The sequence below is a fragment of the Haemaphysalis longicornis genome, unplaced genomic scaffold, assembly GCF_048455015.1.
Source record: "Haemaphysalis longicornis isolate Haplotype H1 unplaced genomic scaffold, Haemaphysalis longicornis Haplotype H1 scaffold_12, whole genome shotgun sequence".
NCBI classification, from domain to species: Eukaryota; Metazoa; Arthropoda; class Arachnida; order Ixodida; family Ixodidae; genus Haemaphysalis; species Haemaphysalis longicornis.
Window position 1 is genome coordinate 86,222,698 of NW_027526225.1, and position 24,387 is coordinate 86,247,084.

Here is a 24,387-nt window from a genome sequence, read left to right on the forward strand (position 1 = left end):
TTTTTGACTATATCCCGGTCTGCTATGTCAAAAAAACACCCAAAATAAAGTATGGCCGTGCTCTCGGCTTGGCGTCCACTGCAGGAATTGACGCGGAGAACATTTCGGGGCCACACTTGGATTAAAGGGCCAAATTCTGGTTAAAGTAGCTTCCTTCCGGGCAGCTGCTTCGAAGGAAGATTGCTTTGGTTCCAACTTCTGGTAGGAAGGGATTCGAATGATGTTTCCGAAATTTGTGGCACACGTTCGGCAGGGTAGATGAGGGGGAATTCCGGAATTTCTTTTTTTCTCGCAGGGAAAGAGGGGGCAGAGTGTCAGAATTTTGTGCATTTGTGTCGCTAGAAGTTAAGAGCGTGCGCTAGATCATTACTTCAATGAATTCACATTCGGACACTTGAGCGTTTATGTTCACATCTACGCGCGTGTTTCCCTTGGGGCTATCGATACAACAACCGAGCCACGCTGTTCAGTATGGCTTGCAACGCTTTGGCCAATCCCCCTGAGTATCGCTACGCATTACCCCATGCAGAACAACAATCTTTGCTGTTGAATAATACTATTACTGGTAGTACGATTACGAGTACTATTATTACTTGTACGACCCCCACCACCACCATTACAAAAAATGCACGTTGTGGGGATCGCGACTTTCACGCGAACCCCTTTCTGGCTAGCTTCCCAACGCGGCCGGCGTGCACAACGCGCCTCGCTCACGCGACGGGAACCATACGGGAGGGCGCCAGCGACCGAACGGTTTCTTGTCGCCGTGGTGGAGGCGTTGACCCTTTTCCCCTCTGCCTTATCCGAGAACCAGTTCTTCCTCGATAATAGCGCCATCAAAAGGCGAGGTCTGGTGGGTTGTCGGATGACGTGAGGACGGTCTCTTGTCTTGGGGATCCGGTAGCGCGCGGACGTTTCGGCGCGCTGGTCTTGACCTGGGGAACGCGCCACAATGGGACGCGTCCGGGCGAGCTGGGAGACTGCAAACTCGCTCGCACGCGCAGCGCTCCGCTGCTCCGGTATGCCATCGGTGAGTCGAACCATCTCGATCTCTAGCATTGTTTAATGCCTCGCTCACACTCTTACCGTTATGGCCTACGATCAGTCTTTATGCAGTGTATTTGATTCGCACTTTGCAAAAAAAGACAAGCATTTCCCAAGTGAGAGGGAAGATGGCAAAGTTCGAATGCCCGAGTTTGCCCGAAGTTACCCGAAGTTACCCGATTTGACTGCGAAGCCCGCGAAGGATCCATCTAGAACGACGAAGCGCTACGGAAACTCGACTGCTTTACGGAACCGGACGTTAGCGGCGCGCCGTCGCGCGAGCGCCCTCGAGCGTCGGAATGCGGAGCCGACAAGCGAGTGCCCTCACGCGGACGGAACGCGAAGCGAACCGGCGCAGCGGCGCGCCGCCCGCAGCTACGCCGAGCAGGAGATCGTTGCTACGCCGAGACCGTTGCTACGCACGCTCTCTCTCCTCCTCCGCGCCGTTGCTAGGGGAGAGGGGGAGCGCGGACGGCGGACGAGTGATTCAGGGAGCGGCGCGCCGCCCGCAGCTACGCCGAGCAGGTGACCGTTGCTACGCCGAGACCGTTGCTACGCACGCTCTCTCTCCTCCTCCGCGCCGTTGCTAGGGGAGAGGGGGAGCGCGGACGGCGGACGAGTGATTCAGGGTCGCTTATAAAGTGCATTCGCACTTAAAAAATCCTGCCAATGGTGTTTTGCCCTCGCCGCCTCCTGCCTTTGTCTCCGCAGACAACGGACCCGTCCGCAGCCGGCACTCGCAAGGCATGTTTGCTGAGCGCGGATGGCTGCGGGGTGGGAAATCACTAGTGTGTGAAATTTAGAATCCCACAACGTCTACAAATATTTGAGAACAGCGCTCATTAATCTCTAAAGGAGCCATGACGGCAATATACAAGTTTGGTCCTGATGACAATGATAGCAATTCTATCGTAAAGTTCGATCGCATTACCAAGATATTAGATAGATAGATAGATAGATAGATAGATAGATAGATAGATAGATAGATAGATAGATAGATAGATAGATAGATAGATAGATAGATAGATAGATAGATAGATAGACAGACAGCCAGATAGATAGATAGATAGATAGATAGATAGATAGATAGATAGATAGATAGATAGATAGATAGATAGATAGATAGATAGATAGATAGATAGATAGATAGAAACTTTATTGTTCATGAGATGGTAGGGACGGATCAGCCGCCTCGGTCCGGCAGCCGCTGCAGGCCCTGATGATGTGGGCCGCCAGTTCCCGTTGCTGTTGGAGACTCGCCGCAACAGCCAGCCACTCTCCGGTGTAATTGTGTGGTTGGGTAGGGTTGTAGGGCACTCCCGCGGAATGTGGTCCTGGGCAGGGGGAATAACGCAGTGCGGACCGAGTGAGACAGGGGTGTCTGGCGTGCGTTGGAATAGATGGAGGCGAGCGGGTGTGTCACGTGAATGTGTTTGTGCCTGGCGAATGACTACCTGCTCGCGACGGGTAAACCCGGAGTGGAGGGGAGGGAACATGCGACGGATGTATAGAAGGTCTGCTAAGGTGGAGAGGGGAGTGGGAGGACAAGGATTTGTACTTCGGGCGTAGACAGGGGCCCGGAGGAGAGCTTCGCGGGAAAGCTGATGCGGGCGTTCGTTCCCTGCAACGCCTGCGTGACCAGGGATCCAGTGCACGTGAAAAGGCCATTTAACGTTGTTGAAGAGGGACAGTGAGGAGGGAAAGGCGAGACCCTGAGCCAGGTGGTAGCATGCTGACTTGGAATCGGTGTATGTATTGGTCGTGCGGACGGGACATGTGTTGTCAGCAGCGGCAAAAGCGATGGTGAGAAGTTCGGCTTATTCTAGGGGAGGTGCAGCGTTGAGTGATGGAATAGTGAGTACCACCTGAAGTGATGAAGGCGACCGCACCGAGGTTAACTTCAAATGCCACATCTGTGAATACGTGGCGGCTGTCGGTATCGGTTACTTTCTTGGCGTAGTATGCGGCACGAAAAGACGGCGTTTGGGATTGCGTTCTTTGTCCATGTGGCGGGGAATAGGTGCTACGGTAATGTGTTGGAGTATTTTGCTGTCTAGAGGAGTCGGTTGAGGTGGGGGGGGGAGGGGGACGGTGCAGATATTTTAATGTGCGTCAGATATGACGACGGGTTACAGTTTCGGAGAGAGGGAGAACACTAAGTTGCGCAAGTCGGGTGGTTGTAGTGGTGATCGGAAGACCCATAGATATATTTGTTGCTTCACGGATAAGCAATTTCAGTCGACATGACGTGAGGTAGAACAGACTGTGTCAAACCTGCAGGAGGCTGCGCAGGGTGCCAAGCTGAGGCAGAGGTTATGACCGGTAAGCCTACACACTAAACGTTTTTGCACCCTTTCAGCCAAAAAGGGTGTAGCATAAGAGAAAAAAGGGTGTTGGGAGGCCTTTACACCTTTTTTCTTGAATCTCAACACCCTGTTCCTAGCTCTACACCCTTTTCGCGTAAAAAAGGGTGTTAATCAACTTCAACACCCTTGGTTTTTCTTAGGGTATTGAAAGGGTGTGGAAAAGGTGTTCAGCTGTTCATTGAATAAGGTCATGCTTGGATGCATAATAGCACTGTAAAGAACAAGACATCCCCTCATATACTTCTCTACTCGCAAGAAATTTTTGAACGCAAAAAAAAAAATTGCTCGTATGCAATGATCGCTCGTTTCCATATGCGGTGCACGTCATGCCCTAAGTTTAGCTTTGGCACATGAAACACCAATTTGAACCTTCAAAATTAAAAGACTATAGTCGTGTGGCGAAAAGGGTGTTTACCGACTGGAACACGCTTGGCTTTCTGTCGAGTGTTGAAACGGTGTGAAATAGATGTTCAGTTGTAACAAAAGAACAGCGGAGCTGGGGGCCGAGCTAGTTTCTTCCTGTGTTGCCAAGGTTTGTTATGTTTGCTAAGCTTTGCAATGTTCTTGCTAAGCTAGGATGACCGCTGAGGGGTGAGGCCAAGTTTAACAGGATTTTACTATGCTGTCCAAGTGTGCCCCCCCCCCCCCCACCCACACACACACACACACTGCCAGGGGATCTAAGGGGGAAACAAGCTAGATCGGCCCCCAGCTATGCTGTTTCTCCAGCCTTGCACCACTATTCCAAGCTGCGACAATTTTTTTGCCTTTGTGATCCCGTTTCCGGCGTTTTCCGAGCCGAATGGCTCGCTTTTTCTCAGTCTCCAATGCTAGCCACGCGAGCTTGGTGTTCCTCTAGTGAAGCAGCTCGCCGGGCGATATCCGAGGGGAGTTTCAGACGCCGCTTGCCGACGACAGCACAAAGCCTCTGGCTCCCACGCAATGCTCAGAGAAGGGAAGACGGCCAGGCGCCGCTCTCACCCACGGCCAAGCTCGCATGCACGCGTCGAGTCACGTGACAAGGCGGCGATCCAGCCGCGGGAGAGCGCATGCGCAAAGCTTTCACTGGTGGTGGAGCCCGGGCGGCTAGTGAAAGCGGCTGACCGCGGAGCTCGGACCGGCGAGTCACGTGATTCGCTGCCAATGGTGTGCCGTAGCTGCGGTCAAATGAAGGTCAAACCTCCGTGACGGCGACACCGCTCGACGGGATTACTAAAGCTTCGCTTTAAAATTTTAACCGTAGTCAGCGGCGTCGGCAAACGACCAACTGCCGTAAAAGCGACCATGACATCCACTGAAAATGCTGATGTAATCACCATAGCCAAGCAGCAATCAAACAGCAAAATAGCCACAATCTTAACAGACTAGCAGTCCGCATGCCGAAGCTAGCAATTGGGCAGAATTTCTACACCTGGCTTGCGCATCCTACTGCGATGAAGTGCCCACAATCTAGGAAATCTGAATATCAAGCCACGCTTTCATCAACTGCAATGAAACGGGTCGTGCCGCTGCTCGCCAATTGGTACACCGAAACACTTCAAATATAACTACACATTAGCACAGTCCGTTGAAGTCTCGCTGCCATTTAAAACATGCGCAGACATTTTGGCGCGTTATCGTCATGAACTTTGCACGTTCTCAGATCTGCACTGGCGGCTCACCAGAGAAGACACGCCCACGCTCAGACGGCTCCAGACCCCAACCCCCCCAACTCATTTCAATCTTACTTTCCCAACCCAATACACAACCACCTGACCCCACTGTCAACCACCCGGTATCCTATACCGTACGGTGTGAGAGTGCCGGCAAACTACAGACCTCGCTCCAGTCCCTAGCTTTTCTAATGAACCGTGGACGGCTCCCCTGGGAAGCCCGGATCCCGACGTCCAGTACACTTCGGTGAACAGATTGAAGACTGACAGATGTCCCGAAAGTATCCCAGAAAAATGGTGCTTTTCACACGGCCAGCTAGACCCGCCACAAAAGTCCCTTGGTTGTTCAAATAAGTTTATTTATTAGGGGCGAAGCTCCTCTTGCTCGGGCCCTGTCCCGGCGGTACACGGCACATTGTACACGGCACATTGATGATGATTGTGGCAGGATCCCCGTAGGGATTGGCCAACCAAAGATTGGCCGAAGAGGTCGAAACGTTCAACGCGTTCGTTGCTACCCAAGAAGGAGGAGAGGCAGAAAAAGAGGTTGTCGTTCGTCGTCTGCGAGCTGAAGACACGTACCGGGGGTACGCGACACAAGACGCCCTGCAGAAGGCGACGGCCAAGGTGGCTAAAATGTCACACACCGAATTCGCCAACTTACCCATGGAAATTTTCATCGTCCTAAACAAGCCCTACATAATCACCACAAACATCGACGTCGTCGATGAGCTTGTCAACGGAGCGGTGGAAAGCTTGACGTGTCGAGTCTTTATATGATGTATGGGCGTATGTTTCACGGTTTTTCCGATAAGCGTTTTAGCTTCGCCCCTCTCATCATCATTCACTTCGTGGAGATGGCGGGATTTTTTATATATATTTACCTTTTTGGGGGGAGCAGTTTTTCAAGACTATTTTTGTAATGTATCACTGTATAAAAATAATCATGCATCCCTCCGCCTTGTCACTCCAAATTCTCGCGCTTAGTCGAGCCGAGTCAGTGCTCATCCCAGGCTCTACTGAGAGCGTTGCTCTGCCCGTTTAGCTGCCATGCTGTAAGCGCGCCCTAATTCTGTGTCATCGCTCTTCTCTTCTCGCCATGGATTAAACAATTTAAGTTTTGCTTTTGGCTCTTCCTCCTCAAAACGGAGGCAACTGTTCTGCAAGACGCTCATTCACCACGCTACTACTACATGACGGAGGTCGGTTCTGGGATGCCGTTACCAATGTAACACCACATACATTTTATATTCCTTGTTTGTTCAGAATAAATGCTTTCTTGCAACGGTACTGTCTCCGGAAGCTCAAAACGGCTTCAAAGACGCGACACAAACAAAGCGACAACCCCCCCCCCCCCGGATAAAAATCTGCGCCATAACACCGGTCGAGGTTCTCATCTAAATCATATCGAGTCAGATCACTCCAAGCGAATTCAGGCCGCTTGCACGGAAACAGACCAGACGAGTAGTAAAATCGTATTCTTGTGTACCAGAGAGAGCGTTCCGCTTTAATAGGGTGTGTCTATATACATCTGTAGCGCACTACTAGCGGTGAGTTCGAACTTGGCGCCAACCCTCCGTTGGGAGCGAGGCGCTCCGTACGCGGGCGTGCCGGTGAAAACCCTTCAGAATCTGCGCAATGCACCATCTATCCAGGCTCGGTTGGCGATGGTGGAACTCCATATGGTGCCCGTGCCCATGCCACACAGGGCGTGCGTTGACGTCAGGTGCGTGCCCTGACTTGTCATGCCCGCCAGGGTCCAGTTGGAAGACGAGCCGATCTGGCAGACGAGGGGTCCTCCGCTGTCACCCTGCGGGAGTGCAAAGACGAGGGCCAAAAGACGGGACCGGTGAGATATCCACAAATTATCTCGAATTTCCATAAAAAAGCTGCTGCTCTTCGAAGTATCCCAACAAGTTAACACAAGAGAAGGAAAAGATACTTAACACTACAGTCGAACACCGATACAGTCGAACACAGTCGAACACCGATACAGTCGAACACTGCAGTCGAACACAGACTCGGACTGGGAAAAATTCTGTATACTTAAAACAGCGCGAGTGACCCAGAACCGACTCCAACTCGTTAGTGTGGTAATGTATCTACCTTTGTTTGGCATTCTCCTTTTCTCTGCACCATCTTGTATTGAATTTTCTTTTTAGCATTTCCTTAAATCTCATTTTCAACGTTTTTTTTTTCTTTTCTCTCTCACTGCATTTTCCGGAATGTCCTACACTCAGCTACGTCACTCTAACCATCCCAATCTGCCGTAGCAAGCCCTGCCTCCAGCACGGCTTACTTCACCAGTTCATGTTAAAGATCTCTCTCTCTCTCTCTCTCTCTCTCTCTCTCTCTCTCTCTCTATCTATCTATCTATCTATCTATCTATCTATCTATCTATCTGTCTATCTGTCTGTCTCTCTCTCTCTCTCTCTCTCTCTCTCTCTCTCTCTCTCTCTCTCTCTCTCTCTATCTATCTATCTATCTATCTATCTATCTATCTATCTATCTATCTATCTATCTATCTATCTATCTATCTATCTATCTATCTATCTATCTATCTGTCTATCTGTCTGTCTGTCTGTCTGTCTCTCTCTCTCTCTCTCTCTCTCTCTCTCTCTCTCTCTCAGGTAACTACAAAATGCAACATGCGAGCCAGCCCCTTGAAGCCGAAACATCGTTAGCAGCGCAGATGGGCTCACGTGGCAGGGTCCGGAAGAGTCCGCGTCATCCGTAGCGCACACCATCTCGCTTCCGCGCAGGGTCGGCTGGAAGCTGAGGATGTTGCTGCAGCTTTGGTCGAAATCACGCACGGTCAGGCGAGTCTGTTTCAGCAGGAACGAGCTGCCAGTGCCTGCGCGTACGTGTGAGTCGCATTACGCAAACGGGATCTCGGTTGTAATTTTTTTTTCAAAGCAAGCTATAGTAAATGGGCCATGAAGACAAAATACACATCTGTTGAATTCGAAAGAACTAGCTTTTGGTGGTAGCTCACTCAGTTCCGTTCGAGCAGCAAAAGGCGTTTTTCTAACAAAAGAATCAAATCCCCTTTGCCAAGACAAAGGTTTTTCCAAAAGAAAGGTAGTTAAAACACAAAGCTTTCTCCCATGCAACCTAAGTCAAAGTCAAAGTCCAAAATCCAAACTTCCTCAACCGTGTCGAAATGGCGCAGTCGGATGTCATCGGCTTCATAACGCGAGGAACCCTGGTTCGATTCCTACCACGCGAAGCGTTTTGGTGAGACCTGAAACGTTATCAGTGAGGCAGGGTTTGTAGTTGGGCAAGTTGGTACATAACTTTAACAAAACAGCGCGAAGCACGGGACAAAGGGAAGACGAAGACTACACAAGCGCTCACTAACAACTGTTTATTTGAAAGCAAAGAACGAAATATATAGGCGAAATGTTATCAAAGAGTAGCCGCGCGCATGATCAGTGAATGAATTAGGCTATTTGCTAACTAACTTCCCTTTGTCCCGTGCTTCGCGCTGTTTTGTTAAAGTTATCAGTGAGGCATACAAAGTTTTGCCTTTAAAAAATCCGCCGTGTATCTGCTCCTTTCGTTGCAAATGTCGACAAAAGACAATATTCCTTGTCGACATTTGCCAAGTAAATGCCTCCCTTCGCATTTCCGCTCACTTCTCACGCTGTTCCTCTTCCGTCGCGCTCTTTACAAAGTAAACAAGCTAGAGGTTTGTTCCAGTCAATTTAAATTTACCGCGTTCCACTGCTCCAGGCCGGGTGCCGCGATGCCAGCGCTGCCGCACGGCGGAGACGCGAGTGAGTCGAGGCGCCCTGCTTCAACGTTTATAGAACCGCGTTGCCCTACTCCACGTGCGTTCCAAACAGAACGTAGAACCTATCTAGTGGAACCTTTCGTTATTGTTGCGGTTTGATGTCTTAAAATTCCGCCAGGATGCTATAGTGGCGCGGGCAACAGCAGGCGACGATTTTCTGCAGTTGATGTAGAATTTCATTTGATATCGCAAAAACCAAGCATCCATGAATTTTAATAAAGGGACACTGTATATATCACTTATATATTAATTTACGGTCTTATATTTGCGTAATCTCTTGTTCTTGTTCAACAATGTTGACAAGTATGAACATTGACACCAGACTCAGGCGTTTAGTTTTGGCGGTGAGTATATAAGACTTTTGCGCAGATCTCGTTTCACTTTGGCCGGCTTGCTGAATAGAGTCACAGACAGACAGACAAACGGACATACAGACAAACCAAAATTTCTGGGTTTAAGTAGCCCAAGGTAGACTATTGTCTTTAAAAACCGCAAGAAATGTCGATAAATGTTCAAATTTCGCGCTACCGTGACGTGACATTGGCAGGAGTGACGTAATATGGACCAGCACTAAAACAATTATCAAGTGTTTTAAATGCAGAGCATTTCAGTAACTCACGATGTCACCCGCGTTGGCGTCCGTAGTCCGCATCGCTCCCCCTACACTATATAAAAAAATAATACTTGCCGGCGCCAGGTTTCGATCGAACGACTCTGCGGGCGGGCAGTCGCCACTGCTTCATACGTTTTTCTAATATCTCTATTATTTGTTCGAAGTTTGCGATAAACTTGGTATCGTTGTTATCGGGACAAAGGAGTCTTTCTAATGAACCAAGCGTGTATTTTGTCTTCATGGCCGCTTAACGGAAGAGGGAACGTACCTATGAGGCATCACGCCGAAGTTAAGCGATTAGATATTGTTATAACAACCCATGCTTCTATTGATTAAAAGCTGTTGATATAATTACAACCACAGCCAAGTTATTCAAAACTCTTAAACAGCTTGTACTCGAGATATGCGCGGCCTAATTCCCACATATACCGTATTTACTCGATTCTAAGCACCCCCCCCCCCCCCCGCCGTTTTTTTTTTTTAGAATCGCGATACCAAAAGTGAGGGGGGTGCTCAGATGCAAAAAAAAAGACCCCCCCCTCCCCCGCCATTTTTTTTCGCAGCCGTACCTCTACGAGTCTGGGAGGAAGGAATAATGTTTTATTTGGCAAACATTAGAGAAAATAGGTACACATAGGGAACCCACCGCTTACGTCTGACACTCAATCACCTTCACTACCACTCGAGTCCATTGTCGCTTGGGCCACCGCTTTGCGTATCCCCTAGCAGGTCGTCTTCTGTTCCGTTGAAGTGGTTTGTAATTGAAAACTTTATAAATTACTTGGACGCATTGTCAACTCGGGCCAGCTCCCACACGTCTGAAGTCCACCTTGCGATGGTTACTCAGAAAAGGGGGTGCTTAGATTCGCATGCGAACTTTTTTTTCCAGTTTTTCTTCCAGAAAGTAGGAGAGGGTACGTAGAATCGCGAAAATACGGTATGTTTGCCGCCATCCCTTGTTCACCAAGACTGAAAACAAAACCCAGGCAGCCACTGTTTATTGAGACCTGTATCTGGCTTAAAGCGACACCGTGTAGATAAGAAGGATGCAACTAGTAGAGACACCATTTATTTGAGCCTCCGAAAGGTGACGCCTGTCTAGCGCTAAACGTGGTCACTCACACCAGCCTTGTGGCCTCCTATCTAGAGATGTAAGCTTTCATAAAATTTTGAGGGGAGTGAAAAAAGAAGTTTTTCATGTTTTTTTTTCTTGGAAAACTAAAACAATTTGAGAAAAAAAAATGATTCCACACATATCTATGAAAACTTTGATATACTCCTTAAGGCGGAACCCTTAGACGTCTTATCAAACACGAAAAGGGACCGTAGTTGCTGGCGACTATACGAATGAAACCAAATTATGGCCGCTGTAAAAATAAAGATGTAAAAAACATATATTAAATCTTATTTGTGTTCAACTGCGATTTGAACCCGGGTCGCGAAGAGCCGCAGCCAAGTGTGGTAACTACAGCACTAATCATGTACCGTGCCGGGATGGAACAACAATTATCCGGACGCCTGCCGCATGAGAGGTGAACGTGACCGCACCGCAAACACGATGGAGGAGTGAAGAAGTCTTCAATAATAGCTGGTTTTTGCTTTCAAATCACTTAATAGACATAAGTGCCCGATAATTTTTTTTTCGTTTACTCTGAAAGAAATATAATTCTTTCATGCTGCATCACAAAAAGCCCAGAAGAGCCTTCGCTGTCAAAATCTGCTCACGATTTCACGTCAAGGCATAGATTTCACAAAGCATTTCCCTCTCTGCAGATTGGTCGCATCAAAACGAATTTCCCGGAGAAGCTCTGTGTTTTTTTTTTTCAATGTTACCCTGGTTTCAGAAAACGAAAAAAAAAACCTGTTTTGTATGCTTTTTTTGTTCAACCGCTCACATCTCTACTCCCAGCGGCGACTCAAGCACGATTCACTCTTCACTCGAAGGGGTTGCCCAGATATACGCTGATAAAAGTCCAGCTCTGCAGCTTACCCCGAGTGGTTCCCCAGCCCGTGGTGTAGCAGGTGGTACCCAGGGGAAGCGTCTCTCCTGGACCGGGCAGGCAGACAGGTCGCACGTGGTCCGTGAAGTTCACCGGTAGCGTCAGCTTCAGCACCGCCACGTCGTTGGTCATGTTGCGCCCACCAAGGTACCACTGCGGGCGAGGCAATCGCGGACATGTCTCTCGTTCGTTCGCTCGTCTGCTCTGTACTTGTCACAAAATCCGTTAATTCGCTGGCTATCAACACTTTTAATTCAATTTTTCACTGCATTTTATCGAAACGTTTCACTGTCAACAATCTTTTATCTCGCAAAACTACGAGCGAAGACTATCTGTGGTGGGTAATCTAGGCTAACGCATACTCCTCCCGTAGTAACAGTGAAGGTTTTTTTATAGTGCGAAGGTGAAATAAAACAGCGAAATCAAGCTAAAACCAAGTTTTAGTGCTAAAAACTTATTATCTTGCGAACTAAAAACTAAAACCAAGTTTTAGTTTTTAGAACTACAACTTGGTTTTAGTTTTATGCTAAAACTGGTCTTAGTTTTATTTTACAAAATCTTTAGTTTTTAAAACTACAACTTGGTTTTAGTTTTTAGAACTAAAACTTGGCTTTAGTTTTTAAAACTAAAACTTGGTTTTAGATTTTGAAAATAAGACCTGGATTTAGTTTTTAGAGCGCAAAATCTTGCGTAAGTACGATAACGCTGTTTAGTGAACCTTGGGCTTCCTTCTATTTCACCGTGGCTGCAGGAGTTTATATCGCGCTTTCAAGTTAACATTTTCGAGAAGCCAACCGAAACATCTCATCCATTTTTGGAAAGCTTCTGCGGCCTTCTCGCATTTTATTCGCTGTATGTTACGAAGCAAATGGTGGTTAAAAATATACGTTGTGCCTTGCGATGATATCCACGCTGCAAATCTGAACCCCGCCTCGTCTTCAACGATGTTGTGGCTGCCGAACTTCACCACCAATTCCTCCGGACGCTTACTGCCGAGGCGAATAAACGCAATAGTGCGCCAAATGACTGAACGGGAATATAGAAAGCGTTTACGCCGTGCCCTTTCTTCGGTGAGACTGCTTGGAGCTGCCACGAAAACAAAATAGAACTTCGTTCAGTTGGAGATAACCAGCCTTTGGTAACTCACTCAGCTTCATTCCAGCCATGAAATAAGTTTTTTAGGGAAAAAAGATGCAAGAAATATTACAAAACATTCGAATTTCGCGCCACATCGACATCATATAGAAAAGGAGTGACGCGCTGTATGGGCCAGAACTAAAAACAGTTATAAGTGTGTTAACTGCCCGTTAATTTACCCACGCAATGTGATTAAACGTAACTAGAAGGCCCAATAAAATCAACCCTTGGTGCTGGCTTAGGTCGACGGCCGCCAGTCACACAAGCAAGACTCGATGACGTCATAGAAAAATTGCCGCAAAGTGGCAGGGGAGTCGCCACTGGTTCGTTAGTTTTCTCATTTATTTCGATTATTTTCTTGAAATTTGCAATAAAATTGGCATAATTACTAACGGGACAAAAGAGTATTAAAGCAAAGCTTTACTACTTTCATCGAGCGGTTTCGCGGAGGATGCGCAAGTTAGCCTTTTGCCAAGCGCGTCGCGTGATTCCCCGGGCCCGCTGCACATAAGGCACCGCTTTCAGTCGTTCTGCTCACGTAGCGGCGGTGGCCGCGACGGGAGAGGCCGCTCAGCTGATTGGCAGCCGACCAAACCCGCAACCTCCCAGGCATGCGTCGCTGGGTCGCCTCGGGCTAAGCGCCTCATCTTGCGACGCGTTCGCTGTGAAAGAGGAACGCCGCGTTCGCCGTGAAAGAACACCGCGTTCGCCGGACGTCCTTCTGTGAGCGCTGCACGGGACCGAGGAGCTTTGAGCCATGGTCCGCAATGCAGCTACATCAAAGGTTAACCAAGCGAAACCAAGACTCAACCAGAAGAGGCCAAGCTTTCGCTTTGCATATCCAAGGTTAGCTGAGCCAAGCCGCAGCCATTTTTTTAATGAACTATCATTCAGCGTGTCAGCATTTTGATTTGAGCTTGTGTCGTCGCTTCGGGCCGCTGGGCATACAAGAACGAACACGTCAGCACCCAAGTAACGCTCTCGTAGGAGCGATCTGAGGCTGCAAAGCTGCGTTGGTTTCGCTGATACATAGACGCCCTGCAATGTCAAAGCTAAAAACAAAATCCTTTGTTTACTGACTTGAGTGTCACTTGCTAACGCTGGCCTCAGATCGCTCCGAGTGGTACGGCGAGTATTGTATCCCCTTTATCTGAAGAATTTGAAGAGTTTAAGAAATTTGATGGGAAAACAACTGCGTTCTCTTACTGACGAGTTGACCTCTTTGAAGGCTGTCGCAGGACATAAATCGTGATGTTTTTGCGCACACCGTTCGATCGCTGCTGCTCGAAGGGGCGCAGCACCTTAGGACCTCGCTTTGTCCGGGGCTCGGTGTCCGTGTACACAGTGTTGCGCATGCGCGAGGAGCATTGGATTGGATTGAATTGGAATGAAATGGATTAGATTGGATTGGATTCAATTGAATTGTATCGGATTGGATTGGATTGGAATGGTATATACAGTACACACGCGTTGTCACTCATTTACATGCGCGATTTGGCATTGCCACGGGTGATATTTACGGTAAGAACGATCCCCAGTGCTTCGCCCACTCGTCATGATTCACTTCGTGGAGATGCGTGAATTTTTTTTTGTCATGGTATACCACGTATAAAATGTGCTTTTGCATGCCGCTGCCATATACGTCAGAGTCGCAGAGGGGCGGGCGTGTTATTCCGTATAAGTGGTTTGCATGTCTCGGAAAAAATCCGAATTCCCTCCGTCTAGCGACGACGGTGGCTGAAACGCGAAGCTTTCTTGCGTGCGAAAATCAAATGACGAAGTGCGAAAGTCAACGCCGCTGCGACCAGTCAAAGTGTCAACGAGAAAAGTGCAAACTGCATGCGAGTCAAAGTGTCGGTTCCAAGTTAAAACATGCGAAAAAGCGACTCATAATATTCAGCTTTTATTACATCATGAATTGCCCTGTTCTATAAGCAATATTGAGCGTTCAAAGGTTCATCTTTGCAACATAATTGAGCGTATCTTCATTTGGAGGCGTTCAAGTTTTATGCTGCAGAGCAAACTTTCGCAATTAAAAAAAAAAGTTGGTGAGCCGTTGCCAAATGGAAATTTCTCCAAATTACACTGCGAAGAGACGCTATCACTATCAACATTACTTTCCCTGTATAAAACAAAATGAATCGGCAATAAGTCTAATGTGTGACGTTATGCCAATGCCTATATCATTTATAGAAACCCAGAAGAGTGAGTCAAGAACTGACCCTTGGGGTACACCACATGGTACAGAAATGTCTGTCGAGTCAGCGCCATTGATAACAACTTTCCGCAATTATCCATTCAGACAATTTTGAAGCTCAAGATAAACGTTACCTGGCAGCTGAATAGATAATAACTTGCTTAATAAAAGGCGTAAACTTTATATAAGGCCTTTGAGTAATCCATATCAAATGAGCATGAGGGGCCTCATCTAAATCCATGGTGATCGGGAACAAAGAAGAGATTATTTTAAATATTTTAGTATACGCATTACTAATTTTGTTACGAGTGCAGGGACGAACGAAGGCTATTTTACTTCATCAAGTTTAGTGGCGCCAACTTGAGCTCCCAATGAATTATACGCCTCGAGCGCTTCCTGTAGGGGCGCCACTGAAATCCCCCTAGCGGCCCGTTCAGAAAGCAGTCGCGGGAGTGGCCGGCCCGCTCACCACTGTTGCCGTTGCTTTTGAGGCACGTTCGCGACTGATATTTTCCGTTTGCATGCATTGGAAATACATATTTATGTGGAGCAGTCACTCTGTTCGCAAACGTGGTGCATTTACGAGAGTGTAAATGCTTCTGACCCGATCTTACTGTGGTACATTCGGTCCGCATAAGCGCCAGGTGTGTGTCACAAGACGGCGTCACGAAACCGGCATATATATGGATCTTATTGTAATTCCACTGCCCTGAAATTTACTAACAGTAACTCCGTAAGCAGCGTTCGTTCAGATGCTCATTCTACGGCTATACACTGCGATGTAAATCGGTTTCGTGTGGTTCCATAATCTAGCGGAGCACTCATACCTGACAGCCCGCCAGTTACGCTTCATATCTCGGATATTGATCACTACCCTGAACAAGCCAATGTGGCATAAATAACACGGACATTCTACGCAATAAGTAACATCGATAATAATGCAAAATTACATGCGAGAGTCAGCACAAAGAATTTCCGGCTGGGTCGTCTTGTCGCGAGGTGAGCTTCCCTAACAGTCATCTGTTACATATATCATCCGCTTATATCCGCGGCCGTGACTCAACGCTTTTTCGAAACATCATCATATGACACAGGAAGCCTGCAGAATTGAGCACCAAAGTGATATCAGGGGGCCTTATCAGATACCACACTCAATCCAACGACACCTTTTATCGCTTGTGAACTTCGCTGTACATCAAAAAATGTCTCCGCCGAGTGATTCCTGTTCGTTAAAATCGAAAAACAAAATAAAGGTGAACGCGAAGCTTGTGTGTGACTTACTAAAACGACCTTTCCTTGATTTCGCTCTGCATTTGTACACAACGATAGTTAAGCGCCCCCCCCCCCCCCTCCCCCTCCCTGTCTTGGAAAACATCAGTGCATTTCGCATCTAGTTGGTCTAGTGAGCTCAACCTTGCTTAAGGTAAGACGAACGTCTCTAGGATTTGCGAAGCTGCGCTGTTTTTTTTTTTTTTTTTCATTCTCGCACGAACTATTACATTGCTTCCGGACTTGGCAGACCATTTATTTTTCCGTGGTTTCATTAACTCTCCTTGGTCCGTTCTGTCAGGTAGAGTGGGCACATATTTAACGACCCAACAACTTGGAATATACTTAACATGTTCGCGTGCCTGTATTTCTATAAAAGGCACAAGTTATTGCCAGGTAATCACCTCCCCGAATGATATTTTTGGACGATGTATACATTCAAAACAAGTCCGAATTCGTTGTCTGCGCTGCAAAACGAAACCTACCTATCACTGTGCAAATATAACGTCTAAACGAGGCGTCAATAGAATTCACTTGCGCCTGAGATATTCGGAGGTGACAGTGGTGATATGCCGCTGCCGTCGCCGACGCGAAGCGCGCAGTACCGCGTCCCCGGTTAGCTCTTGTTGGCGTTAGAGCACTCAGTCAGGACGCAGCTGTTTTTTTAAAATACCCTAAACGCACTATTTGCTTACAGACATCACAATAACAAAGTGTTTAGGCCGCGGAAAAGCAAAAAGAAGCGAAAGAGAACCAAAACACTGCATGAGCCGCTATCAGCTGCGCTGCGGACATCCCGTAAGCGCGGCGGAGAAGTGGCGGCAGGCGGCGCAGCGATCGCAAAGCTCGAGGCGTATAAGCAAGAACAAACCCCGAGGAAGCACTCGAACAGGCCGAGGTGCACAGTCTAAAGTCAGCAAATCGAATTCCAGCGCGTTCGGTACGCGTGTATTACTAATTACGGACAATATTGGGCTGTGATCTGCAAGCTTATTTCGACGTCCGGATTTATGATCCCGACGTTTCTTACTTTCAAATGATCTGGAAGTGTAAAACTTGCAAAGGAGATGTTATACCCTTTTTTATGTAAGAAGCTTCGACAACATAGGTGAGCATGCTTTAATAACGAAATTCAAAAAACATTCGAGCTGTATACTGAGGGGGTTTTTGCTTTTTGCGGTGCTTAACGTCACCGTGTACACGTAATGCGTCACCAGGCATTATCGCCAAAACATGGGATGATTGAGGAAGAAGTTAACTGTAGCTGTATACTTTGAAAATGATTCCAGGTATACTCGTCAAAGAGATCCTGCAACAAATTTTCAACTTTTTTTTGAAAACTTGAACGTTTGCAGAACGCAGCCACCCAACACACCCAGTACTCAGATTAGGGGGTCGCAAAGTACCCCAGCCTTAAATTACTGCTCTATGCACATCAGATAACTGTCAACTCGCTCAAAAGATTTTTTTTCTCTTTCTCGGTCTTGGCGTTCTTCGACCGCTCGAATTTCGTCATTAAGGCCATGTAGCGGCTGTTGGCCTGTTTTCCTTCAGTTGCAGCAATGAACGCATTCGATAGCAACTTCAAAAATGAAGCCACAAAAACAATGCAGAAACGGAAGGCGTATCTGCTGCGACGAGCAAATCATGCAGTGCCGCTCCGTGCTGGCGATAACTATAGCTTTTGCAGTGCTTCCAGACGTGAAGGAAAGAGCGCAACCGGTTATCTAAAGTGTTGCAGGGTCCCTTTAAAACAGCCGTCTTGCCATCATCTCTTATCCGTACAACATTGGCCTCTATAAGTGGTGGGATGCCAACTCTTTAGAGCTCTATTTCACAAATTTCGAATACTCCCTAGGTTTTCTCTCAATTTTAAAGCCTGGCAAGAAAATTAAGAAACGTGTGTCCTTTATTTCATCTAATATTTATAATCTCCCAGCCTTCCAAGCGTCGCAAATAACTCCTATACTCGCTATGCTTTAAGCTGCCTATCAAAGCGCTTTTCGTCATTTATTACTGATTTTATTTGCCCCAAAACTACGGCTTACTGGATCTTTTTTAACTTAAGAAGGACCCTCAATTTGTAGTCTGACGTAGTCTACCTATATACTGACCACAAGTTTAAAACGCTGAATTTACTCTTCAGGACTCATACAGCGGAAAACAATTACAGTTTCTAACGCAATGTTATCACAATTCTCTGTGCCAATGAGATAAACTTTACGTGGACTCTTTACTCTCTAGACGGTAAGCTGAGATGTTAGTGCAACACCTGGGGCTGCGGAAACATGTTGAACCGAGGAGGGACAATTTGAAATACAAACATAAATTAGTGGTATGCAGTAGAGCAATGAGTGGGAGTATTTACGAATTTAACCTATTCGTCGGCTTGCCGTAAGGTCGAGAAACCACCTCCGTTCCACAAACTGCCGGCCACCCATCATGCTTTTATGCGTATCAAAGTCGCCAGCTAGGGAGAAAAAAACATATATTCTGTCGTGACTTTGCCGCACTTCTGATCACAAAAGAAGATGACTGCACTGAATATTCCACATTTGCAACCTGCAGGAAATCGCGCCACCGATATGATTGTTACCTCGCTTATCGTTTAGTTTGTCTTTCACGGCCGTCATCGTTATCTCCACTGAGATCACCCGAAGCTGGAGCACTTAAAAGGATATTGCGTCTCGCCAGTGACTGACACGACCGCAATCATTGGCGACAGAACAATGCGTGGGATCCGCCTCTGATCTGCCATCGAAAAACCTCACAACGAACCTGGACGCAACGGACGAAACACATCCGCAAAGTGTTTGCGCCTATCCCACAAGCACAAGCATGTGAATCGCTTAGCAGATAAGGAGACAACAAAGCCCGGAGTTGATAGCGGGGAGCGCAAGTGAATGGAAACTTTCGCTGTATAAAACGGCAAGTCCGGTATACAGGTTGTAAGCGGTCTACTTGCTCGGAGTGGTGAGCCATCGGAAATGGGAACGCGACGTTTGAGTCTCGCCTCCGTGTTTCTCGCAGGTGAGTTGCCTCCAACTACAGTCACGTTGTCCTCGTCTAAAAAAATGGCTTTAAAGGGGCCCTGTAACACGTTCTTTTTCAACTTATTTTGAAATCTCAAACGCTTGCAGAATGTAGTCACCCAACACACCCAGTACGATGATTAGGGGGTTGCAAAGTACCCCAGCCAAAAATTACCGATCTATGCCCATCAGATAACTCAGAAACTCGCTCAAAAGATTTTTCTCTCTTTCCCGGTCTTGACGTTCTTTGACGGCTTGAATTACGTCATTAAGGCCATTTAGCAGCTGTTGGTCTGTTTTCATTCAGTAGCAGCAATGAACGCTTTTCAATAGGAACTTAAAAATAAGCCACAAAAACAAAGCATAAATGGAAGGCGTATCTGGTGCAAGATAATCACGTAGCACCGCTCCGTGCTGGCGATAACTATAGCTTTCGTAGTTGTTCCAGACACGAAGGAAAATGTGAAAACGCTTATCGAAAGTGTAGCAATGTCCCTTGAAATTTGCCGTCTAGCGTGTGTGTGCTACAATCCGCCTCTTTCACAACCCCATTGCGCATGCGCAATCCCCTAGCGGCCAAGTCCCTAAGCAGTCCAGTAGGGGCAGCAGACGACATTCCCCACAGCTCCCGCACAAGCGGGAAGGAGTCGTGGTTGTATTTACATCGTTTGATTTTTTGTGTGTGCTCGTTGTGCGCGGAACAATGCCCACAACTTGTGCTGCGTTCCGCTGTAACTCGGAGTGCCGAAAAGGGAACGGTGTCGGCTTCTATCGCTTCCCGTCGGCCGCACGCGATCGGCTACGGCGGCTTGCGTCGCTCGCGTCGGCTCGGGTGTTGGGAACATTAGGCTTGGCATCCTGGCGGATATTTGATCGCTGTTATCTGTGCAACTGCGAATAACAATCCGCAACACAACTTTTCACTACACTATCATCCCCTTTCTCGCATGTGGAACTCCATTTAAGTTATAACTGCCGTTTGAGAGATCGGTGACCGAGACATCTGCGTAGCCTGTTTCGATGCTTCCGCGCAGGTATCGCCATCTCTGGGCCGCTCGGCGCAACGCGCGCCGCGGCGACCGGTCTGATCGCCGCTTTTAAAATAAGCCCTGACAACAATCCCTAGCACAATTTTTCACCACACTAACACCTACTTTCTCGCATGTGGAACTTTTTAGCGATCAGGTTGACAGAGTAGCGACAAGCGCGGTTGCTACCGTGGTCTGCGCCGGTTCGAGCCGCTGAGTGCGTCGAGCTGGCAGGCGCGGCCGGCGTGTGCGCGGACTGTTTCCGAAGGCAGAAAACGCTTCACGATTGCTTGCTTTATCCATTTCTTGCGAACAAAAGCGCAGAATCTACAAATTCAGCTCAGCGATCATCGTAGTTGACCGTGGAGCAAAAACAGTGGGCGGAGCGACGCCGACGACGCATCTCATGCGCGCATCGGGCCGTCTCAAATTCACGCGTACGACTAGTCGTGGCGACAGTCGTAACGATCAGTCGCATGCGAATCGCGTGTACCAATCGTACATGTGTCCAGCGCTTAAAGGCATTTTGCGAACTGCCGGCCTTTGTTGAGCTGGCGATCGCACTTCATGCCAGGCGACTCCAAGTACTGCTCGCTCTGCTACTCGGCCGGCACACCGGGCACACGGATCTGTCCGAGATTTCTTTGCCAGCCCTCATTCAGTGATAAGAAGCCGCCTGGTATTATGTGATGACCAGGGGCTGTCATCTTAAGGCGTTATAACACCAACACAGAAGAAAAACTTCGGCTGCTCCTCGCCGTAATGTGGGATTGCCGTGCATACAACGAGAACGCAGCCGGAGGAAACGCCGGCAAACCCTACGGCTTCAACTTCCGCTAGGCACGCTAGGTGGCAGCACACCGCAATGAAACAGGCGGATTGGTCCATGAAGCATGTCTTTGTGGAAGGTTGAAGGCCGGTTTTGCAACAGTGGAGACTTTTAAACTTTAACCGGCACAACGCTTTGCGGAACAAATGTTAGTGTATAGCAAATAATAGCAGTCTACAAAATAGTCTACAAACACAGTAACAGTCCAGACTTTGCTTAATTGCTTCGCGCCCGAGAGAACAGTTGTGGGGCGTGTCGAGTCCTCGGGCTAGAACTGGCTCTTATAAATTTCTTCCGCTCAAAAGAAGCCGATGTGAACAAGACAATGTTGACGTGACCTCTGTGAGATCCCAGAAAGGAAGGGTGCAGTTTTGTCGCATAAAATGTGTCAGTGAGAGGGTCTATAGCTTTTCGCTGCTATGCCGTATGACTGCCGGTAGGGTTTAGCCATTCAAATGGCCGCTTGTTCGAGGCGAACATTCATCCTAGCGGGAAAGAGAGCTCACCCTTCTTCTCAGTGGCTAAGGCGTTGCGCTGCTGAGCACGAGGTCGCGGGTTCGATTCCCGGCCGCGGCGGCCGCTTTTCTGATGGAGGCGAAAAGCAAAAATGCCCGTGTGTACGAGATTTCGGCGCACGATAAAGATCCCCAGGTGGTCAAAATTAATCCGGAGCCCTCCACTACGGCGCGCCTCATCGCCTGCGTTGCGTCGGCGCGTTAAAACCCCACAATCAATCAATCAAGTTCACCCAACTTATGTACATTGGTTTTTAAACTTGTGGTCGTCAGTTATGCTCGCGTGAGCCTAGAATAGAGAAAAATTGTCGTTATTGTATATTATACATATATACACACACACACACATATATATATATATATATAAATCTAGAGAAAGATAAACTCACAAAGCGCGCAGAAATAGTATAAGTAAAGAGTCGGATACACAGCAAGAACAATAACAAACAATGTTTACTTACGTAGCGGCAATGGGACTTGCCTTCATCAAACTAAAGTTACATGATTTTACTGTCGCAAACATTTTGAACACATTTCTTATATAGGTTTGCATAAAACTGTGAGAAAGAGCGGAAAATGTTTCGGAAATGGGGAGTGTGCATACAGTCAGGCTACGCCTATGTTACAACATCAACAAACAAACAAGAAAAATAAAAAAGGGGGGGGGGAGCGAGAGAAAGAAAAAGGGGTCGTGTTAACAATGCAGCGTTCAAGGTTGCACCATGACGGGTCAACGTATGCCGCGCGGGCTGCAAGTTCAGACAATGGGAGAAACTGAACAACCGCGGTTTGAAAAGAAAGGGAAGAGTATACAGTAAGGTATTCAGTGACTGCGGAGACTGGTTCGGGGGAAGCGAAGATGGGTGTGCCCCCCGCGGGTCAAGAGAATAGATAGGGGGCACAAAAGAGCATTTCACAGAAGCTAGCAATTGAACAGGAAATAGGTAGGGTCACAAAAGGTTAAACATGAATACATCACAACGAGTTAAACATTCTTAAGTGGTGGTGGGAACGAGGCCTCCCTCCCCAGGACAAATGGCATTGTTGAGCCGCATTAGGCTAATAAAGCTGCTGTATTAGGAGAGTTTCTGCGAATTCTGATGGCAAACTCGAGGGTAGGAATAATGAACATAGTTATTAAAATTATGAAGCCGCTAATTTTAATCGAGGGATAAGCACGTTAGTTTTCCGTAACTTTCATTAATTCCAAGCGTGGCTGACCCAAACTTATAAATGAGATAAGATTCCCGAACCTCGCGGTCGTGGTGCGTTTTGAAGGCGGATTCTGAAATCGTTGCTTTAAGATGTTCAAATGCATGCCCGGGACTGTTCACATGTCTTGACAGGGGCAAATAAGGGCAGCTTTTTGCATGAGAGCGGTGATTATTGAACCGTATTCGGAAGGGCGTTTCAGTTTGGCCGATATATTGTTGCCTACAAACAGTGCACTCTAGAAGATATACGACATTAGCGGAGTCACAGTTAAAGTTACCTTTTATATTTACGTAGTAGTCTGAAGCCGTGCTGGTGGCGCGCTGTGTAGTGGTCATGTGTGGGCATACTTTACATCGGGGTTTATTGCAGGGCATGCAGCCAGTAGTTGCCGGTCGGTTGATACGAGAGTCACCTAAGTCTTACGAGAGTAAGAAAGTCACCTAAATTCTTATTACGCCGGTAGACAACGCGTGATGGTTCGGGGAATATGCTTTTTAAGCGGTCACTTTGCATTAGGATATTGTGATGTTTTTTAGCACGGTTGACACTCTTGGAGCGGAGGATGAGTGGGTTAAAACTAAGTTAGTTTGCGGGTTCCCGTTCGGGGCTTTTTTCTTACAGATTTCGTTACGGTCTAATTGGTTGGCTCGCACAATAGCGCGTCCGCCGGACCTTCCAGGGTCCAAAATCCAGCCCTCCGTGCCACATGCCCTTACAAACTTCGAAAGAATCGGCATAGCAGCAACTGACTACAACACAAAAAAACAGGTAACGCGGCCTCCTTCCCCGTTTCAAGACAGTTTTTAAAGCTAAGAAAAATCACCGAAAAGCGCATACGTTCCGAATTGCACGTTTCCGCTCTTGCACAGTACTTGACTGCCGCGGTCGCTCCCAGGGGTCTTAGGATTAGAATAAAACCTGCTACTACCGAACTCTCCCCGTCCAACATGAATAAGTGGAAAAACAGGTACTCGATAAAGCATCCTTACAATTAACTGAAATAATCCTCAATCACTACGAAACTACGGCCCATTCTCTCCGAAAGAAAGAGGAACTACTTAGTCAGGAACTAAGCAAAAGAGAGTTCAACCTTTTAAGCAACTACGAATCTAAGACGGCCTCCGCCATATCCCCAACAAAAGACCGAAAGTTTAACCGAGATAGGATTTCTAACACTGGCCACATGCGTAAGAACCTAACAAGCTCCGGCACTAGTAACTGCCACAACTCTGACAATACGGCCAATAATGTCACTACGACTGTAATAAATGCTTCGACTACTGCACCCCAAACAGTTCAGTTAAATCCCTGTACTAATATTTTTCCCTCGCCTGCTGTCACAAAAGAAAACCTTACCGGGAATGTAATGAACCTTTCAAGTATAACCCTCTCCCCAGCTCAGATGAACGTCTTGTCAAAGGGCCTAAAATTTTGCCCGGCTACTGGTGGTTTTCATGAATTTCAACTTTTTACGGACTTCGATAACTTCGCCAGAAACATGAGACTACGAGAATACTTCTACGATCACCCCGCGCCGGAAGAAGCCCGCAGAACCCTACCTAGCTATAAGCACTGGACCCCACCCACACAGCGTGATAGTTGCCTCGACATGTACATCAAAGCTGTCCAACGCGATGTGCGAAAAGCTTACCAAACACAAATTTCGTTTCACCACAACATGACTACCAACGAAA

The 24,387-nt window shown here is 47.5% G+C and overlaps 2 protein-coding genes across 2 annotated transcripts in view; one reads left to right on the plus strand and one right to left on the minus strand.

Annotated features, from left to right (window-relative positions):
* Positions 1-6,616: 6,616 nt before the first annotated feature.
* Positions 6,617-12,495, minus strand: LOC144162054 (chymotrypsin-like elastase family member 2A). The gene is made up of 4 exons (XM_077692568.1): positions 12,359-12,495; positions 11,462-11,624; positions 7,765-7,916; positions 6,617-6,872 (listed from the first exon to the last, which is right to left on the minus strand). The coding sequence occupies exons 2-4, from the start codon at positions 11,601-11,603 to the stop codon at positions 6,687-6,689; spliced, it is 480 nt and encodes a 159-aa protein (XP_077548694.1). The 5' UTR covers positions 11,604-11,624; positions 12,359-12,495; the 3' UTR covers positions 6,617-6,686.
* A 6,315-nt stretch (positions 12,496-18,810) lies between these two features.
* LOC144162919 (chymotrypsinogen A-like) overlaps positions 18,811-24,387 on the plus strand; it is a 56,787-nt gene continuing 51,210 nt past the window's right edge. Inside the window, exon 1 of the mRNA XM_077693645.1 lies at positions 18,811-19,104. Within this exon, the coding sequence (XP_077549771.1) occupies positions 19,062-19,104 (43 nt within the window). The 5' untranslated portion in view covers positions 18,811-19,061. The remainder of the gene's footprint in view (positions 19,105-24,387) is intronic.